This window comes from Pseudorasbora parva, chromosome 15, assembly GCF_024679245.1.
Source record: "Pseudorasbora parva isolate DD20220531a chromosome 15, ASM2467924v1, whole genome shotgun sequence".
Taxonomy (NCBI): domain Eukaryota; kingdom Metazoa; phylum Chordata; class Actinopteri; order Cypriniformes; family Gobionidae; genus Pseudorasbora; species Pseudorasbora parva.
Genome location: NC_090186.1, coordinates 22,816,249 through 22,836,089, shown reverse-complemented (window position 1 = coordinate 22,836,089; position 19,841 = coordinate 22,816,249). Strand labels below are relative to the sequence as shown.

At 39.4% G+C, this 19,841-nt stretch overlaps 1 protein-coding gene across 9 annotated transcripts in view; it reads left to right on the top strand.

Annotated features, from left to right (window-relative positions):
- The first annotated feature begins 2,578 nt into the window (after positions 1-2,578).
- pum2 (pumilio RNA-binding family member 2) overlaps positions 2,579-19,841 on the top strand; it is a 224,951-nt gene continuing 207,688 nt past the window's right edge. For 7 of the 9 annotated variants that reach the window (XM_067417377.1, XM_067417370.1, XM_067417373.1 and 4 more), the window contains exons 1-2: positions 2,579-2,746; positions 3,922-4,289. In XM_067417377.1, coding sequence (XP_067273478.1) covers positions 3,936-4,289 — 354 coding nt within the window. In that variant the 5' untranslated portion in view covers positions 2,579-2,746; positions 3,922-3,935. Of the gene's footprint in view, positions 2,747-2,843; positions 2,991-3,921; positions 4,290-19,841 lie in introns of those variants that run through there. The other 2 variants (XM_067417375.1, XM_067417369.1) reach the window with 2 other exon arrangements.

Genomic DNA, 19,841 nt, shown 5'->3' with positions numbered 1-19,841 from the left:
AGTGGCGGAACTGCTTACTTTTCTCCAAGAGCTAATGGACGCGAGTCGTTCCCCCTCCCAATGCTCAAAGTTTATGTCACCGCCATAGCAGCTTACTAAGCTCAGATCGCAGGACATTCAGTAGGGAAAAGTGATCTTATTGTACGTATTGTTATCGCCCTTCCTCAGTCCCTATTTGGCACCATGCCGCAGTTTTAGAAGCCATGAAGGGTTCCAGAGCTTTCAACTCCAAGGTCGTGCTCAAACCCAGACATGGTTTTATACCCAAAGTGCTATCAACCCCTTTCAGAGCACAGGTTATTATACTGCTTCCATTACCCGCATCTCAGGGGGAATAGGACGCGAACCTACTCTGCCCTGTCAGATCATTGGCATTGTATCTAGAGTGCTCCGCCCCCTTCGGGCAGTCGGACCAGCTCTTCGTTTGCTTCGGCGGCCGCACTAAGGTTGTCCTGTTACGAAGCAAAGACTCTCGCACTGGATAGTGGATGCGATTTCGCTAGCATACAGGTCTAAGAACCTAACATGCCCTAGAGCAGACTGATCTCATGAAATGGCGTATGTATGACACGCCAATTCGTATGCCATTTTGGCGTGCTATAAAGACGCATAATACCCCTAAACCTACCCATCACAAGAAACATTCTGCATTTTTACATTTTCAAAATAATATAATTTAGTACGTTCATAAAGCCATTTACCTTGTGAACACACACACAAATTACAGACACATTTTGAACGCGTAACTCAAACTCTTCCCTAAACCCATTTGTGTATTATAAAAAACAGGATAACAGGCAGATACGACTGCAGGCACAATTTATTCAGAAAGTACAAATATTCCAAGTGTTCAGAGGCCAAACGATTGATTTGTGTGAAGAAAATCCCCAAAAGCGATCAAAACGTCGAGTCCATCCACCAAAGATTGATAATACATTTCAAATATTGCCGCCGGAAGAAACGTCAGGTTACACTTGACAGCATTAGATGTCGTGTGTTTTGTGACCAATTGAGTCATTACGTCAGCTTTGATTGTAAAATGCCATTGGCTCTTGTGTGTCTCGTGACCATTCTAAACTTGTTGTCTCATGTATCATTTGAATCAGAAATATTAACGACTGCGTGTGTTCTGTTCACAAAGGGGCGCGATCATCATTTCAATGACTAAAACATTACGATCAACTCTGTTCTTTACATGAAGATATCGTATGACTTCAGAAGACCTAGAATGCAACATGAGTTAATACTTTTATACTGTTGTATATTATAAGTGCCTGTTACGTGTTTTATATTGTTGAGATTGGGTAGGTTTAGGGTAGGAGTAGAGTTACTTGCTCCAAAATATAAAATTGGGCTATAAATGTTAATTCTGTGAGATCAGGTTGGCAGAATCACACGACGTAGACACGCGGATAGCTCAAAATGCGTATAGATAACACGCCACTTGCCTTTAGAAAGTGCCGTGTATGTTTACGCAAAGTCATGATGTCATGTTGCCTATAGACATTAAAGCCCACTCTACTAGAAGCATGGCCTCATCTTGGGCTTGGTCACGTTGCATTTCTATGGAAGATATCTGTGCGGCGGCAGGCTGGGCCTCTCCGTCCACTTTTATCAGATTCTACAATTTGGAGGTCCCAGCTTTACTAGCAGGGCTTCTCTCTGTCTAAGGCTCTATCTAGACCCTGACAACATGATCGCTTATCGTGTCTGGCCCCTAAGCACCATTAACTCTACCATTGATCCGACTATGTCCGATCAAGTGTTCAAATGAACCGACTCTTCCGATCCTTTCATTCCCCTTATGAAGCTTGCCTATGTCGGTCTCTAGAGGTTGGTTGACACATTCTAAAGGGAATACTGGGTCAGTCAGCACACACTGCGTTTTATAATTTGTTCCCATACGCAATACGAGGAACCTCTTTAGATAGGGAATGTACTCGGTTACTTTCGTAACCTCTGTTCCTTGAGAGAGGGAACGAGTATTGCGTTCCACGCAGTGTTCGTGCTTCTCAGGAATCACTTCAGTCGATTTTTAAAACCTGACACCTATGGTCTTAAATAGACTCCTGTATGCTAATATAAGGCCCTTTTTAAATGGTCTCTCTGGAGCGCCCACATTGGTTCGCTCCTCTCATTCGCCTCACCATAGGTTCCTGCAGTTGCCGCGGCCGGCCAATCAGAGTGCTCCTCCGTCTGGCTATTGCCGTGCAGCTACACTGCGCTTTACATAGACACCTTTATTAATAAAGTTTTGCTCTCGACAAAATTAGTTTTTCCCATACGCAATACTTCCCTCTCTCAGGGAACCGTTTCGAAAGTAACCGAGTATGTTATCATCAATGGAAGTAGCCTATGTTCCTTATATATGTTCCTTATTGATATAGTGTGTGTGTGTGTGTGTGTGTGTGTGTGTGTGTGTGTGTGTGTGTGTGTGTGTGTGTGTGTGTGTGTGTGTGTGTGTGTGTGTGTGTGAGTGAGTAAGTGACTGAATGTGTGTGTGTGTGTGTGTGTGTGTGTGTGTGTGTGTGTGTGTGAGAGAGAGAGAGAGAGAGAGAGAGAGAGAGAGAGAGAGAGAGAGAGAGAGAATGCACGGGGAGGGCACCAATCCTCCCAAACTCCTATACAAGCGCCTCCAACACCTAATCATTAAAACACACACACCACATCTCCACGGAAACTAAACTTACATACAACACCGCGTCTATCACGAAGCATCGGGCTTGAACATCATCATACACTGCGCGTGAGTATCTTTGACCAGATGTGATGATATAACGTTATCGGACCGCGAATGTCAATTGGTGCCCCTTTTGTTTTGGGGCTCAAGCAGGGGGCCGTGTTGTGACTATCCGCGAAAAGACATGGGATTTTAGTCATAAATGAACATGAAATTGCTTCGATGTTGGGTTCACAACCGTTACGTCGACGTTTAAAGATGCATAATCGTTTTTTACTGGATTCACTGGTTGTAAAATGAACTTTTAGAGGTGAGAGGCCCGTCTGTTGTTGTTGTATCAACAAAGCGGCTCGCGCAGTAGCAGAGACAAGCACTTTGAAGTCGGACTTGTCCGTTTTTTTAGTGGGATTCGCTATTCACTTTCATAGCCTCTTATCAAAGACGCTATTAAAACTTAAATTGTAAATATAAATAAATTTGGTTTAAAACAGGCTATCTCTTGTGCTGACTGCTAGCGAGGTGCTAGCTGGCGGAGTAATGGGCCCTGTGATGCTAACAAACAACAGACAACCACGATCAAATAAAAAGCATTACCGAGACTAAATGTTTCAGTCTCATAGTCTCACAATAAATTCATTAAATATCAAAAGCAAATTGAACAGCACCAGTATATAATTCTATGTCTAAAACAATCGCGAATTTATCGCCGTTATTATTATTGTGTTTGTCGTTAGCATCCTGCTATCCCTGTCCACTCAAAACATCCAAAATATAAACGCTTGAAATTTGGCTTTTAAAACGGAGTAAGCAAAGTTTTTAGTAGTGGCCACATTTATGAAGACGGCTTTGATTATTTTGTTTTATTAGTAACGTTATCTGATTGCATTGCTTGGTTGTGTGTTATACACAGTGGTGGTAGAAATGGCCAAGATTCACCGGAGGGCCCTAGTTAGGGACACATTTTATATTTTAAATCATATGCAGAAAATCCCACCATATTTATGTACGGAATTGGCATAGTATTTAAAGGTTTTTACGTGGATAAATTGATTTTGAACTGAAACTTTATTTCCATGGACTCTAAATAAAATAAAATATTCTTAATTAATTAGGTTCACAGTCATTCTGCATTCTTAATAGTTCAAAATAACAAATGTATCGTTAATCAGGACTAGTCTAATGCCATGGAGGCAAATTCACTTTTTAAATGGCATTTCACTTCTCTGCACCTTTTTCTGAAGGTTTTTTCCGTGGAATGAGCATTCCATGCAGCATCTTAGGTATGAATGACGTGGCCTGGCAGGAGACGCGAGGTGGGATGCTGCACACAAATGGTGCGCCAGAGACCGGTGGGGTCAGAGTCCATGCAGGGGGTTCTCTAGCCACAGTAGGAGGTGCTGGGCAAGGACCTGGAGGAGCTCACCCTCTGCCAGGTATGGACCGGGTGGCCAATTCCAACCCTGGCACCCCTCAGCCTCCACTAAGCGGTCGTTCCCAAGATGATGCCACTGTGGGCTATTTCTTTCAAAGGCAGCCTGGGGAGCAGTTGGGCAGCTGTACTGCAAGCAAACACCGCTGGCCCACTGGTGATGGAAACCATGTTGACCAGGTATGAATGAATTGTATATTTGCGGATTATTTACATTATTTAATACTTACACAATTAGTAAGTGATGGCTAAAGCTCAGCTAGCCTAATGTGAAGGATTAGGATGTGAATATGGACACATGGCTTTCTAATTAATTGCAACACCAATATTTTCAAAAAAATATTAAACTGCTCTCAGGTAGCTGTTTAAATAACTATCACTTGTAACCAACTTACACCTCTAGTTATGAATATAACATGAAAAAAAGAAAGTCAGTGCAAATGTTATTCGTTGTTGAAGATATTGAGATGAGATATACATGGAAAGGTGGCAGAAAACATTAATAGGGAAAGAAAAGGGTTAACATTAATATTACTACCCATATTTCCTCAAATAAAAGCCTGTAGTCAATTAAACGCGGGACCTCTGAGAGTGGCTGGGGGCGTGGTCAGCACGAACAAATAAAGGCCGGTCTCAAAAAAAGGCCGGGAGAATAATCTCCTATAGAGGTCGACCGATAGTGGATTTTACCGATAGCGTAGCTAGGTTGGACCACGCTTGCCGATTAACCAAATAATCAACCGATAGTTTTTAAAAAGATACTAGATTAAAATAATTCTAAATTGCATATGCAAATATGAATATATTAAAATGACAAGTTCTAACAGAAAAAAATCTACAGAAATTAACTAAAACATTAAAATATTACAAATATTCTTATGTTTATAATATTTCTTTAGCTATAACCTAGAAACATAAGTGAATGTCAGGTAACAGACTGCAAGTCCCATTTGCTAACATTTATTAGCTTATTTAGCTAGCTTGCATGAATGATATGCAATATACATTTTACACTGTGTAATAGTTGAGCAATACAATTGTATCGGGGGGGGGGGGGGGATGCTGTTTCATGCATACTGAGCTTTTTACACTGTTAAAGACATGGATTCCCATCCTAAACATAGACAAAGTTTCAAAAACTAATTTTGGACGTTTGATAGAGTATTTCTGTGTTAAAAATACTCCTTCCGGTTTCTCACAAGTTTCGGAGAGTTTTTTTCGAGTATGGGTCTACTTGACTTTAATAGAACGGAAAGTCCTTGTATGGGCCATACGGGCTCTTCTCCCGGTAGGGTGCGCGCGCGCGTGACTAGAGGCGAGAGAGGAAAATGCACGGCCGTAAACACTGCTCTCAAGCTGCAGATCCAGTCGTCCGTGAACAGTAATGTCGGTTATAGTCCGCGCCGCGCTCCACTTCATTCCTCCACTTTGACATTAAGCGACTTCAACGCTTTAGCACAGCATTCCGGGAAGGCAGTGCTGCATTTGAACTGATTTGAACACAGAAATGCTTCAGTCGCATCGCAAAGTGGATCTCCACTCTCCAAGAAGTGTGTTTTTGACGGAGCCGTCCCAGCGTTAAAGGTTCGGTCCTGCTTTGGAAGCAGCCGGTGAGTGAAACTGCTTCAAATTTCTCTGCTGTTGCTTATCGTTGCGTATGTAAACATCAGTAAACGACACGATCGCGTGCTTCGTCATTCAAATGTGCTAACGGACTTCATTGCTGTTCTATGTATAACGTTATACCAATAAAACAGCGCTCGGGTTTTTCCAGAAAGACTCGGTACAGCCCATATTTCTATTACAAATATAATAAAACTAAAGACTTTTCGGAGATATGAATGATGCAATACTACTCTATAGGTACTCAAGATTGACATGAGATTGACTGAAACTGAGTGTTTCACCCCCCCTTTAATCATTCATGTTAGTTCATAGTGCATAAAAAAGGTAAACAAATAAAACTAACAATGAATAATACTTCTACAGCATTTATTAACCTTACTTAATGTTACAAATGGAATATTGGATATAATGTATTATAATGGATTACTGTATTATATTAAGTGTTATTTCATATAAATCCAAACAGTTTGCTTTTTTTAGAACACTTGACGGTTTTCTTATCAAAATAACAAAATATGTATTGAAATCGAATGCGTTTCTGATGTGTTTATATTTCTGTCAGTTGCATGACCATACAGTCTGGTTTCTTACATCACTAGTTGTTACATCGCTTTAACTGCTTGAGGTAAATGTTACTGCTAATGTTAGCATCCTCTCAGCCTCGACGACAAAGCAAAGTACATCCATATTGCTGTTCTTTCGCTGCTAAAGCATCTAGTCACCAAAAAAAAAAAAAAACTTTATAATGATTTGGCAACATGTACTGAAGTGTTCTGTATTCATACCGTTTCCCTTTCGCCGTTTTAAACTCGCGTCAGATGTGTGAGTGCGCTCTGTGCAGCATGTGCTGTGAAGCGCACAGCCTCACATGTCCGTGATAATGTAAACAGTGATAGTTTTTTATTTGGCCTCTAGAGGCCACTCTCGCGCTATATAATACCAGCAGACCCTTCTCAGAGCTCTCGTAGGCTACTGTGTAATGACAGCACCCTTCTCAGCCGCTCCCGCAATGGACGCAAACCGGAAAATCTATCGGTATTGATTTTTGACGATAACCAGCTATCAGTGCCGATGAATCGGCAAATCCGATGAATCGGGCAACCTCTAATCTCCTAAATGCCTTTCATTTAATGTGCATTTAAGTTCATCATAATGTTCAGTAGGGTTGTGCCGTACCGGCTGACCGACATCATGATGGAGCACAACCATTCCAACCCAGTCACATGTAAATGCGTATGAATAGTATGAGTGTGCAATGTCATGGAATGTATATGCCAAAACTCATTTTGGCGTGCATATGATGCGCTGTGTTTCGCGTGCATATGATACGCACTTTATGGCTTGTATATGACACGCTCTTGGGTTAGAGTGGTGGGGTGAGTGGTTCGTCCGTATAATACGCCACAAAGTGCGTATCATATGCACGCGAAAAACTGCATATCATATGTACGCCAAAATTAGTATACATTCCACAACATTGCACACTCGTACTATTTATATGCATCTGATGCCACGCGCCCCGATGCAAGTCTTGCCAGTGCGACACACACTAATCCTGGTCTCCTCTATAGTAACCTAAAAACTTTGCATTGCTCTGTAAAATAGTTTGAGAATATAACGGATGGGTGTATCTTGTAACACAGGGTGAAATCAGTATGTACATTGGCGATTTTAGGGAAATATGTTATAAGACCTTGAAATGGCGCTCTGTGGCGCGACAGGATTTTGAACAAATTCCCGTGGACAGGCGCTGAATGCCGCCGCCGGTGTGTGTACACTCATTGAAAATAATTTTATTTTAATAATTTTATTTGTGTTCGAATTTTAAAGACGTGCACGTTTTGTAGCTCTACAAAATAAACTATGTTGTAGAAATATTGTAAAGTGGTCACATGAACTAGGCTACACGAATGACCGTATAAAAAATAATATGCAAAATCAAAATGTTATATCTCCGTAATGGATTGTGAAAAAATTGCGTGCAAACTATTGGAAGTGTGGATGAGTAATTAGTTGGGTCATAAAAATAACGAAATTATAGTTTTTAAAGGGTTACTTCAGCGATTAGCATATGGCTTTGTATCAGTAGAAATCCTGGAGTATATTCAAATGATTGTGCTTTCCCCCCTCAAATCCCCCTGAGATGAGATTTATGCATTTTATTTCTGGAAAAATTCCTCCTATGATGCAAATTGACGATATTTGCATCATAGGAGGAATGTTTGGCCAAAGGCTAAAAACTACAGCCAACAGAGGGAGCCATTTCCGCATGTTTTGAACCCGCACATGGGGGATTACACTCAGAGCTGGCACTCATTTAAACGGAGCTATGGTGAGCAATGTAAGTCTTTCTCAAATGAATTTCTATGAAAGTTAAGCTTACAAAGGCATGAACTGAAACGCGCCAGACTGGACTTGCGTTGTGAATGTATGCTATGAATGTATGCGAACTTGTGTTGTGAATGTAGTCACGATTACCTCAGCTCTCATCATGAGAGCACATTTATCTCACTCCTGCAGTTAGTGCTCAGTGCTGGGATACTCGCGCGGTGACTCACTCATTATATTGATCAGACACGTTCAGTTTTTAATTGTAGTGTCTTCTCCAACTCAGTCACAGTAATCAAGTAGGTGGCTTTGGGAATGGCCCATAGACTGTAAAAAAATATGGACGTAACGTCCGTGACGTCACCCATAGGATTCTGATAAGCCGTTCTGAAGCTTAAAGTAGGGGCGATCTGGGCGTTGCCATCTTGTGAGCGAGTCAACGCGTGTCACTCCCGGATAACAGAAAATGGGCAAAAAGGCGGGATGTGCGCGGAGCTGAGGTGACGCAATGACTATAGACGGCGGATAAATTGCTATCCACTTGTAACCACGCCCTTAATTATGCAGAACCTTAAGGCTTTATATAACGTAAACGAATGAGTTATAAAAAAAATTCACCCCCCTCAGAGTTGTCATGAAGATCAAAATTAGCCTTATAAGCCAAAACCACAATTTGTACCAGGCTGTAAACATGTTTTTTTCTGCTTTAAAGTTGAGAATTTTAACATGGGGCTCAATGAGATTCTGCTCCCTTCTGGGGCCTGTCCCTAGTGGCCAGTTGAGGAATTGCAGTTTACATTACTTCCTTATTGGCTTCAAGAGAGATCGCGGGAGGTTGCCGCTTGGAATGGCCTCACAAGGCAGTGAAGCATTCGGGGAATTGTAGTCTTTCATCCCCATGAGACAAAAATACATTTTCTGTCTTTTCTCAGTCTAGAAAGCACCAAATTCAAAAATAATCTCACATTTCTACTACATTGATGACCCAGTTTGAATACAGATTCATCTTCCCAGTGCTGAAGTACCCCTTTAAGTATAAAAAAATGATAGAGACATACTGTTGGCTATTAAAAAAGCACTTACTGTAAAAGTGCACAACAAGCCTACCTCTTAAGAGGAAGCTTTTTCCCTCACGTGCAACTATAGCACAGAGTCATTAGTTGGGTAGAAAAATAACGAAGTTATATTTTTTTAAAGTAGAAAATAATATTTATGTAAAGAGATAAAAATTGCTTAAAAGTACACACCTCTTCTTAAGTGGAAGGAAGCCTTTACCCTCACGCGCAACATATAGAAAGCACTGAGTAATTATTTGGGTAAGTAAAATAACAAAATTATTGTTTAAGTATAAAAAATATTTTATATTTTTATTTGTTTAGCTTGTTTCGATTGCGCCATTGCGAGAAGCATCAGCCTGCCTCAGCTTGTCAAAAATGCCTTTTACTTCTGTGGTAATAGGCTAAATGAACTAAAATTGTGATGCTTGAAGTGTTTTATATCTATGGATTTTATCATAGGCAAGACAAGTCAAGAGTTTTTTAGAGGCTAAATTAATTAAACATGCGGTCAACTCACTGTCGGTTGCTGGCCGTCACTTAAAATAAATAAAACTTTAATTTAACAAACAAACAATTGCTCTCAACATTTTTCTAAATTAACTTAATAAAGAAACAAAACAAAATATAACTACTTTGACATTAAAAACAACACTGAACTATTTTAATGGCTGCAACAATGTAAAAAAAACACAGGCTCCAGTCGGACTCGGTCCGTGAACTTTGATAGGGGCATCCTTAAAAATATTCTTGTTTGCCGTAACCCGACCGACCCTGTCAATTTAGGGCCGACTCAATTATTATTATTTTTTTCATTTTAGTCCGACGGACTTGCCGGTTGTAAATTTGCTTTAAGACCGACCAATTTATTTTTTTACTCTTCAAACAACTAATACAAAAGTAATAAAATATGAATTATATTTTAGGAAGTATTATAAATATATAAATTGCCTAGGCCTCCAAACAAACGAAGGCTACGTTCTTTCTTTTATAGAAAAACCTGTGACGTCATCTATGTTTACACTATGGTTAATGGATGTCACACTATGGCCTGCACATTTGTTTCGGCTCATACTCTCATTCACTGTAACGTTAGACTATTAAAGCCCTGTCGGAGATTTCGCCGCAGTGTGTGACAGGAGTCAGGACCGTGGACACGTTACACACACCAGGCAAGTGCACTGCAGAGGGGAGGGCTTTGGGGGTTTGAGCCCCAGCCCTTTTTGAAAGTGAATCAAATGTGCCCCTCTCAACATTCATCATTACTATATTGTGGCCAATAAAACAGAATTTGAATTATAATTAATATAACAATGTGTACAAAACAGTAACAAATGGCGCAAAAGCCGTTTATCTTGTCTCTGTCAGTCTGAAATGTCGTTGTCATAACGCGTTGCTATGGGTAGCGTGTGTTTTGCTCGACTACGCGCAGCACGTGGTGGGAGCGGCGGCACTGGTTGTAACTTGAAAAATAATGCTTTATGTATGGTTCTGTCGATGGATACATGTGCTGGCTCCTCAGTGATAGGTTACACTACAACAGCGATAATGAAAGAAAAAACGTGGGCAAAATGGTCTATCTTTGTAAACGGTGTTCAATGCATGCGAGTGCTGCTGTATGACTAGTAATTTTCGCCATCACACAGTATATTCGCCAGAAGACACGAATGAGAACTCTGCAGTGTGAAGATCTGTCCCTGCGCTCATCCAAAAGCGTGCGCACGTCTCACAGCGCGCAAATATTGATTTCTCTTTCAAGTCTTGCGCTTGAACGGAAAAACTCACACAAAAAGTATGTCAACATGTCGATCTTGATGAGTATCCAAGCAGACATAGTCTGTATGTGCCTTAAGTGAACTTTATACAGTCGAGAAAGACTACGCATATCCCTGTATTAGGTCTTAAAGGGGCAGCAGCCTTTACTGCTGTCTGTCAATCAAAAGATAAGGACATCACTCACTGCTCTTGATTGAATAGCTTTTGTAAGTTTAATAAGGATTAATCTTTAATTTAAACAGTTAAATGTGCAGTTATTTTACATCTGATTAATGTATTCAATTTATCTACCCTAAAAACTAATGTTAGACCTACCTGAAAAATCTGAAAAGCATTTTGTGCTGCTGCTTGTATTTTAAGTTTTTTTGTTCTTATTTTCTTTATTTTTATTTGACAGTAGTTCTTTCTTTCCCTGAGCATGGCAAATAATAGTAATTCATTACATTTTCATAGCGCTTTTCTAGACACCCAAAGCGCTTTACATATAGAAGGGGAGAATCTCCTCAGCCACCACCACCAAATACCAAACCGTAATGAAACCGTGAACAAACCGTTCAAAACAAAAATAAAACCATAATACAAACCGAACCGTGAGCAATCTGTACTGTTACACCCCTAGCGTAACATATGTATGGGGGTGTCACAAAATTAGAACATTTTCAAAGGCTGCCATGACTGAAAAAAGGTTGGGAAACACAATACAAACAATCACGATTTTTAAACCTTTTTCGTCATTAGTGTTAATCAAAGTTAGGCTGTCAAGAAGGAGGAAAGAAGGGCAACTGAGAGACAATACATAATATTACAAAAATAAACAATGAGTTAACACAATCGAGCGTAAAAATATGGAATATATCACTGGAAAATACTAAAACGGGAAGACAGCGGGAAAAGAGCTGAAATACCTGAGAAACCCGGGAAAAAAGGGAGGGTTGACAGCTATGAGTCAATGACAGCTAGTGGTGGTTGGAACCTTTTCTTAATGAATGCACCTGAAATTTATGCAATAAACATGTTTTTGACAAATATTTCAATTTGTTTGTGGTCTATAGCCTGCAATTAGCCTATGCGCCCGAAGGCATGGCTTGAAGACTCAGTCAGTGACATCACATATGCTAATTTGTTTCAATTCATACCTACATAATCACCATCACCAAAAATGTACTTTTTTTTTTTTTTTTTACATTAAAATTAGAAGAAAAGAAAAAAATTGACCTACCTACCGACCCCCCCCCCCCCCCCCCCCTTTTTTTTTTTTTTTTTTTTTAGTTACTGCAAACCAAAATATTTTTTAGGATGGTCTAAGCTGTTGGACACAGGCCGGGCTAGGGCCTAGATATGAGGCTCGTGCAGGGCTCTAATCCCACTAAGCTATGCGTTTAAAAGTAGCCTCTTAAAATATGGTACAATGGCATTGCCATGGGCTGAATGTGCACTCGCTGGCTGCACTTATGCTGGAACACAGAGGATCCTCTTTATCAATGGATTTTATAGGAAATTGTGTCTAGTACAGAGTCCTGCAACGGGTCGGGTACCCGCACATAAAAGTGGCTAAAACGGGTGGATTATGACATTTATAAAATTTACGGGCGGGGATGCGGGCGGATAATTAACTCTGTGCGGGCGGGTAGTAGCGCGGATGGGCGGATGAAAAATATGTGCAATATTTCAGAGAGAGAGAGTACCCTGTATTTTACAACCGATTGAGTTATGTCATAATATATTTACAATATAGCAATGTATGTTTTTTTTCTTTTTTTTTTTCTTCTTTAATTATATTTTGTATTTAGATATCTATACCTGTATAACTTGTTACATGTTTAATGCTTTGGCAACATTACAGAGACAGAGACAGAGACAGAGACAGAGACAGAGACAGAGACAGAGACAGAGACAGAGACAGAGACAGAGAAGTGATTGTGAATGAGCGTCACCTGCGAGCCACACCGGTCTCGAGTCCCCTGAGGGAGCTCGGAAGCATATAAGGACGAGAGATCTCTGTTGAGTTTTGTTTACTTTTTATTATGTGTGTGTGCTTGGCAGATGTTCATGAGGGGCCGCCCACGTTACTTTCCTTTTGTTTGGTTAAAGTCTTTTAAATGTTCGCCGGTTCCCGCCTCCTTCTTCCCCCATCGAACATATTGTAGGCTATTACAATTTCTATGTCCAAATTACCATTACACATACACGCAACAACGATATGCCATTTGACCCATCACGTCACCACCACTGCGACATTGAAACTTTTGTTGATGCCTCTCGTAGCGCAGATGGAGCGAGCATTGCAGGAGTAGCAATGGATGAAGTAAAAGTAAAGTTGGTGAGTGGAGTAGCTATATGAAATTGTTGACAATGAGTCTTTAAAGGCACTTTTGCCCGTTTCATTAGCCCATTCATGACGCTGTTGAGAGAGGTGCAGGATAAAAAATAAAGCATTTTAATTTGAATGTTTTAGCGTGTGTGATTTATCGCGGGCACGGGTCGGGTAACGGGCCAAATATTAACGGGTCTGGGCGGGTACGGATTTAATTTTGAAATTTTCACGGGTCACGGGTCACGGGTCACGGGTCACGGGTCGGATCTGGTGCTAAACCTTGCGGGTACGGGCGGGGGCGGGTCTCCAAAAATGGACCCGTGCAGGACTCTGGTCTAGTAGGCCTATAAATTACAAAAGTTCAATTGCCATCTTTATTTCAAACGACCGACCGACTGCGACCCGAATATCATTAAAAATAATTTTTGATGACTTGTCCGCGGGTGATGACAACAGGCACTCGATCATTTTGGATCAACCCACGCATCACTGATTAATCAAAACAAAAAAAACAACTTGGACTAAAGTCTACAAAATTGGTAAGTTTCCCAGCACCATAATAGACATTATTTTTAATGGAAGGATAGGCCTGTTATCCACATATTCATTGAAATTAGAAGAATGAAATGTTTGATTTTGCATGGTGGTAACTCAAAGGTTTTTTTCTGTTTCGTTATTTTGGCTTTGAATTTCGTTAGATTTCGTTAATTTTCAGGTTTTTTTTGGAAATATGAACTGAATTTAGAAACAAAATAAATTATTGAAATAAAGACGGTGTTTGGAGTGAGTGCATGCAACAGCCTTTGTGAGTGTAGGCTACACAATTAAAAGTAGACAGTTTATAGTTTATAATTGTCTTGCACATATCGGGCTAAAAATGTCTATTGAAGCCTACTGTGAGTTAAAAGCTTATCTGCTGCCACAGGCTAAAGGACAATGGCCCTCATTTATCAATCTTGCGTAGAAACGGGTGTATATGTTGGCGTAAGATTATGCTTACACTCCTCTCACCGCCTGATTTATGAAACTGTGGGCACCTCTGCAATCCAGGTGTACGCAATACCTGCCCTTGATAAATGCGGCGGCTGAAAACGATCGTCATTAGAATAACACGCCCCTATATATTCAAGTCTCCGCCTCCCCCACGCCCTCATTTTACGCCATGGACAAACAGAAGACGGCAAAGAAGCGAAACTTCTCCGACGTGGAGATCGGGCGTGCTCAATCATCTCACTAGTCCACTAGTCAGGGCACTGATTAGGGCATAAGTCAATGGGCTGACTCCCTGATCAGTGCTCTGACTACTGAACTATTGAGATGATTGAGATGCGCCCATCGAGACCATCACCAGGGAAGTAAAAAAAAAAAAAAACGAAATTGTTTTATTTGGGAGTTTAAAGAGTGGGATTAAAGGCGCTCACAAAAACAAAATATGGACCCAAATTACGAGTAGCTACTGTTAGTGTGGGGGTTGAGAAGCGCACTCCAGCAGTTTAAATAGCTGTTTGGATGATAAATTACCATCACAATGCATTATTTTACAGCACGTTTTGAAACAATTAGCATTTAATTTCGTATCACGGCACATGTATTGGGGTGTACAATAGTGATGATGATGTGATGTGGAGTAAGATTCATTCACATTAATAATTACATGACAATTTGTAAGATTCTTCTTATTATTATTATGATTATTATTCTTAATGACGCTTGTTATTTAGAAGAAAATGCCGTTTTTATTGATTTTATTATTATTTAAAAGAAGAAGGCCATTTTTATTATTTTGTCAGTCTGAATTATTTTAGTCCCAGTCCGTGCGCAGCTGCTGGGCCAGGCGCGGGCCTGAAACGTCAGATAAAGCGCACAGGCTCGTGACTGGAGGAATACATATGCCTACAAATCAAACACTTTGGTAAAGTCACACAAATTAAACATTGACGTTCATGTTACACAAAAATAAACACTAAATGTTGTTGTTGTGGTTTTTAACAGTGGGTCATATAGCATATCTTGTCAGTGCGTTTTGTGGTGTTAGGAATTGTTTTTCTGCGCATTTTCCCACTAACTCAAACGTGCGTACACCACCTCCTGAGCTGGCGTAGGATTTGAGCGTGCCGTACGCCAACGTCCATATTGATACATCTCAAAGTCACCGTGGGTTTGGGTGTACGCAAGGTGTACGCTGGAAATTTGGTGTACGCACTTTTGATAAATGAGGGCCAATGTCCATCAGAATGCTCTGACTTCATTTGGCCATGGGTTAAAGAAAACCTAGCTTATTTAATTAGGGTTTGTTTAAATATTAGCCTATAATAAATTTTTTTAAATTTCATATGTTGAAGTGTTATGCCTGATCTGTTTCGTTCTCGCACTCAATTTAGGCACGCTGCATTCTGATTGGTTCAGATAGCATACTGGGAGGTTGGGGCCCGGCTGGGTCACTACACAGCAATTTTGTTTTGCGTACGATACTTGCATATGGCTTGAGTCAAGCTCAAGGGACTTTGTGTTCAGATACTGATCCATAACGGATGGGACATTGGACATGATATCACTTTTGATCAATCGCACAGCTGTTTGAATGATTGCTTGTTTCTGGGATTCCTCATCCTTTTCTTGTTTGCTGAAATAAGATTATATAATTTGTGATGTCTTCTCTCTCATTGTCACTGTCATGAAGGCCTTCCCCTTCAGTGAAATGTACCTTTCCTGGTACTGTTCTCTCAATTATTCTAATGCATCATGTCATGTGCGAATCAGTGGGCGGAGCTAAAAAGGCAGTGGTGAAGTAGGCATTGGTATTCTTCTGCAGAGGCAGTGCTTGCCTCCATTTGACGTAATTGAAAAACTTGTCGTTTGCTGGGCCTGGCGTCAATAAAAGCTTTTATTGGACTAACAAGGAAGTTTTCAGTTCTGAAACTTACAGGGTATCCTTATAGTATGATGACCTCTAATATGTCAAAGGCTCAAGGAAAATTTTATTTCTCAGTTCATGACCCCTTTAAAGTAGTCACGGATGAATTTTGTTTGCGCAAAATGGTATACATTTCAATGAGGCATGCAATATCAAATGTCAGTATTCTCTTCCATCATCTTCTGAATCGCTGAAAATTGTGAATTAAGTTTTGTTGGGTTTAGTATAATGCCACCTTTATGCTCAAAACATGATGATGCATTACATGTGTATTACCTTATTGAAATTGAAATGAGTGACCATTTTAGAGCATTCTCACACAGGCCTCTGTTCGGGCTAATTCAGAGTTGTTTATGATCAAAGTTATACAACTCAAATGCAAGTTACTTTTGAGTGCAATAACTTTAACATTGAATGCCAAGTCTGTGTTTTAGCAAGAAAAGGGTGTGTGTCCAAAAACACCTACTGGAGTAGGAGGAGTTACATGACAGGCTAAATCGTTTACATCTCTGGTTCACCCCAAAACACTAAACCTTACAGTAATCTTACAAACACATGTATTCAGGGTTCGTACGGGTGCTTGAAATCCTTGAAAGTGCTTGAATTTTGATGTTGTGTTTTCAAGGTTTAAAAAGTGCTTGAATTTTGGATAAAGTGCTTAAAAATGCTTGAAATTGTAACTATTTCTTTTACAACAAATACCTATCTGAATAAATAGTTTGTTTATTAAATGTAGAAATAAAATGTTGGAGAGCCTAAAATGAAACCTGTTGTGCTCGCGATCTGCCTGTCTATTTCCGTGTGACTCCGCCCCCATGTTGTCGTTTCAATGAACTTTGGCTGAAAGATACAAATTTTGGATCAAACGGACACAAACCCCACGAAGTGCCTCCTGTAAAGTTTGCAGAAACACATGCAGCTTTTCACTATATGGGCGAGTCTGCTCTTTCGAGTCACATGAAAGGTAGGCTAAGTCATAGACTTTCAAGTAAGCTTACTAAAGTAACGTTAGTTTACTGTAGCCTACACATTATAGTGGTTATTACTGATTCGTAATACCCAGTCACGCTGGAGCTGCAGCTGAAGGAAAACAATCGTTATGATGATGAAACGTGATGACGACAATCAGACGATTGCGACAATATATGCTTTATGTGTGTTTTTCAAGCCATCTCAATGTAGGCTATTGGTGACAATAAAGTATAGCCTATCATATGAATAATGCAGCTTTTAATGTTTAGTATCTTCTGCTCACCAAGGCTGCATTTATGTAATCAAAAATAGTTCAAACAGTAATATTTTGAAATATTATTACAAATTAAAACAGCTTTTTTCCTATGTGAATATATAGTAATTTATTCCTGTTATCAAAGCTGAATTTATCATCATTCCTCCAGTCTTCAGTGTCACATGATCCTTCACTAATTATTCTCATATGAGGATTTCATAATCAAGAAACATTTATGATTATTATCTGTGTTGAAAACACTTGTGCTGCTTAAAAATGTTGTGGAAACCATGATAGCCTTCATGTTATTTTTCAGGATTCTTTAATGAATAGAAAGTTCAAAGGATAGCATTTATTTGCATTCATTAAATAAATTATCATCTTTTGTAATATAAAAAATATCACTTGTGATCAATTTAATGCATGTCTGATCAACAAAAGTATTACTTTTTTAATTTTACCACAAATGTTTAGATGGTTTCCACAAAAATTAAGCATCACCATGAGCAGCACAACTGATAATAATCATAAATGTGTGTTGACCATCAGATCCTCATCTGAGAATGATTAGTGAAGGATCATGTGACACTGAAGACTGGAGTAATGATGATAAATTCAGCTTTGATCACAGGAATAAATCACACTTTACTATATATTCACACAGAGAGCAGCATGGTTTACATTAGAATATATATTTTTACATTGCATAAAATCTATGGAGTGTTAATGCACAAGTGTTTAACATAAACCGCACTGTAAGCATATTTGTGAGATAATTGTAATGGTAATTGATCAATGATTATGAAAAAAAAGCTTAAGCTTTATCATATAAAGTGATCTCTTCAGAAGAAATACTTGATTGCCTAGACTTTTAATAGACACACACACAAAAGAAATTAATTAAAAATAGAAAAGGTCAATGAGGTACATGTGATTGACTGTCTACCTCAAAGACGAATGTTTTCATTTTTAAAATGTTCAATAAATGAATTAAAAGTTAAGTGAACCCGTCGAGTGATTTTGTTTAGGCTAATTGTTTTTACAATTACCCCAAAGGCAGGTTAGATAGTAAGCAAAATCTACTAAGACAGTGATACATTTAAAAGAAATAAAACTTGTGATTTGGTTAAATATCTGATCCTGCTGCTTTACGAAACATGATTTTGGCTGTTTATAGTATTATTATCTTTTTAATGTGGTGATAAAGTGTACTAAATAATAATTTTGACAATGTATTGGTATGCAATTTACAGCGGTGTTAGGTGCTGGAAAAATCATTAAAATTGACCTTGAAAGTGCTTGAAAAGTGCTTGAATTTGACCTTTGAAAAGGTGTACGAACCCTGATGTATTCCATAAGTATGTAATTATGTCAGTGCAATTTCCACAAGTCCAATGGATTCATAGACCCAGAAAACATGTGGTTAGACACCAAGATTACTTGGCTAGGTCAAATAATGAAGGAGTTAGGCTATTTAAGGCCTTCCTGCCCATCTTGGGCGCCATCTTGAAAATTACACCTTTCTAGTGGTCAAACTTTGGTAAACTTTTAAAATTTATTAAAAACACCTAATACTACAAAAAACAGCTGAAAAAACCTTTAGAATAGCCGTTAGAATTTTTGTGGGGTTAGTTATTTTTTTCCATATATGCGGCCGCCTAAAAGGCTACTGCCCCTTTAAGACCTAATGCAGGGATATGCTCTTTTTTTTCTCGACTGTATACAGTTTACTTAAGGTATATTCAGACTATGTCTGCTAGGATACTCATCAAGATGGACATGTTGACATGCTTCTTGTGTGAGCAAGACTTGAAAGAGAACTCAATATTTGCGTGCTGTGAGACGTGTGCGCGCTCTCGGATGATGCATAGAGATCTTCTCAGTGCGCGAGTCCTCATTTGCGTCTTCTGGCTCTCCACGTGTGTGATGAAGGTGAAAATAACATATTCGGACATACGGCAGCGCTCGCATGCATTGATCAAAGTTTACAAAGAGAGACTGTTTTGCCCATTTTTCTTTTATTTCGCTGTTGTTGTAATGTATCACTGAGGAGCCAGCACATTGACAGAAACATAAACAAAGCATTATTTTCAAGTTACAACCCACATTAAAGATGCGTCATCAGATGTGAGATGAACCACATACGTCCACACCGCAGATGTTGCTTTAGACAAGCATGTGCAGGTTGCGGTTTCTGTTTGCGTCATCACAACATTTCGGCCTTATTGTTTCGGTGATAAAAGTCTTTCGGCCAAAAACCAAAAATGTGCTTTTGAGCCATTTTCGGCCAAAAGTGTTCGGTAGCTGAGAATTCGGTACATCCCTAATATAAGTTTGAAATTAACATGATTTCTTAATGTTTAGTGACATATCAGGTCCATTTTATGATTATTTGAAATACATTTCTTACATACAGTTCCTTACATATAGATTAACCAAACCTTAGAATTTTTTTCCACCGAACCCGCTTGCACTACGCGATACTGGTCGA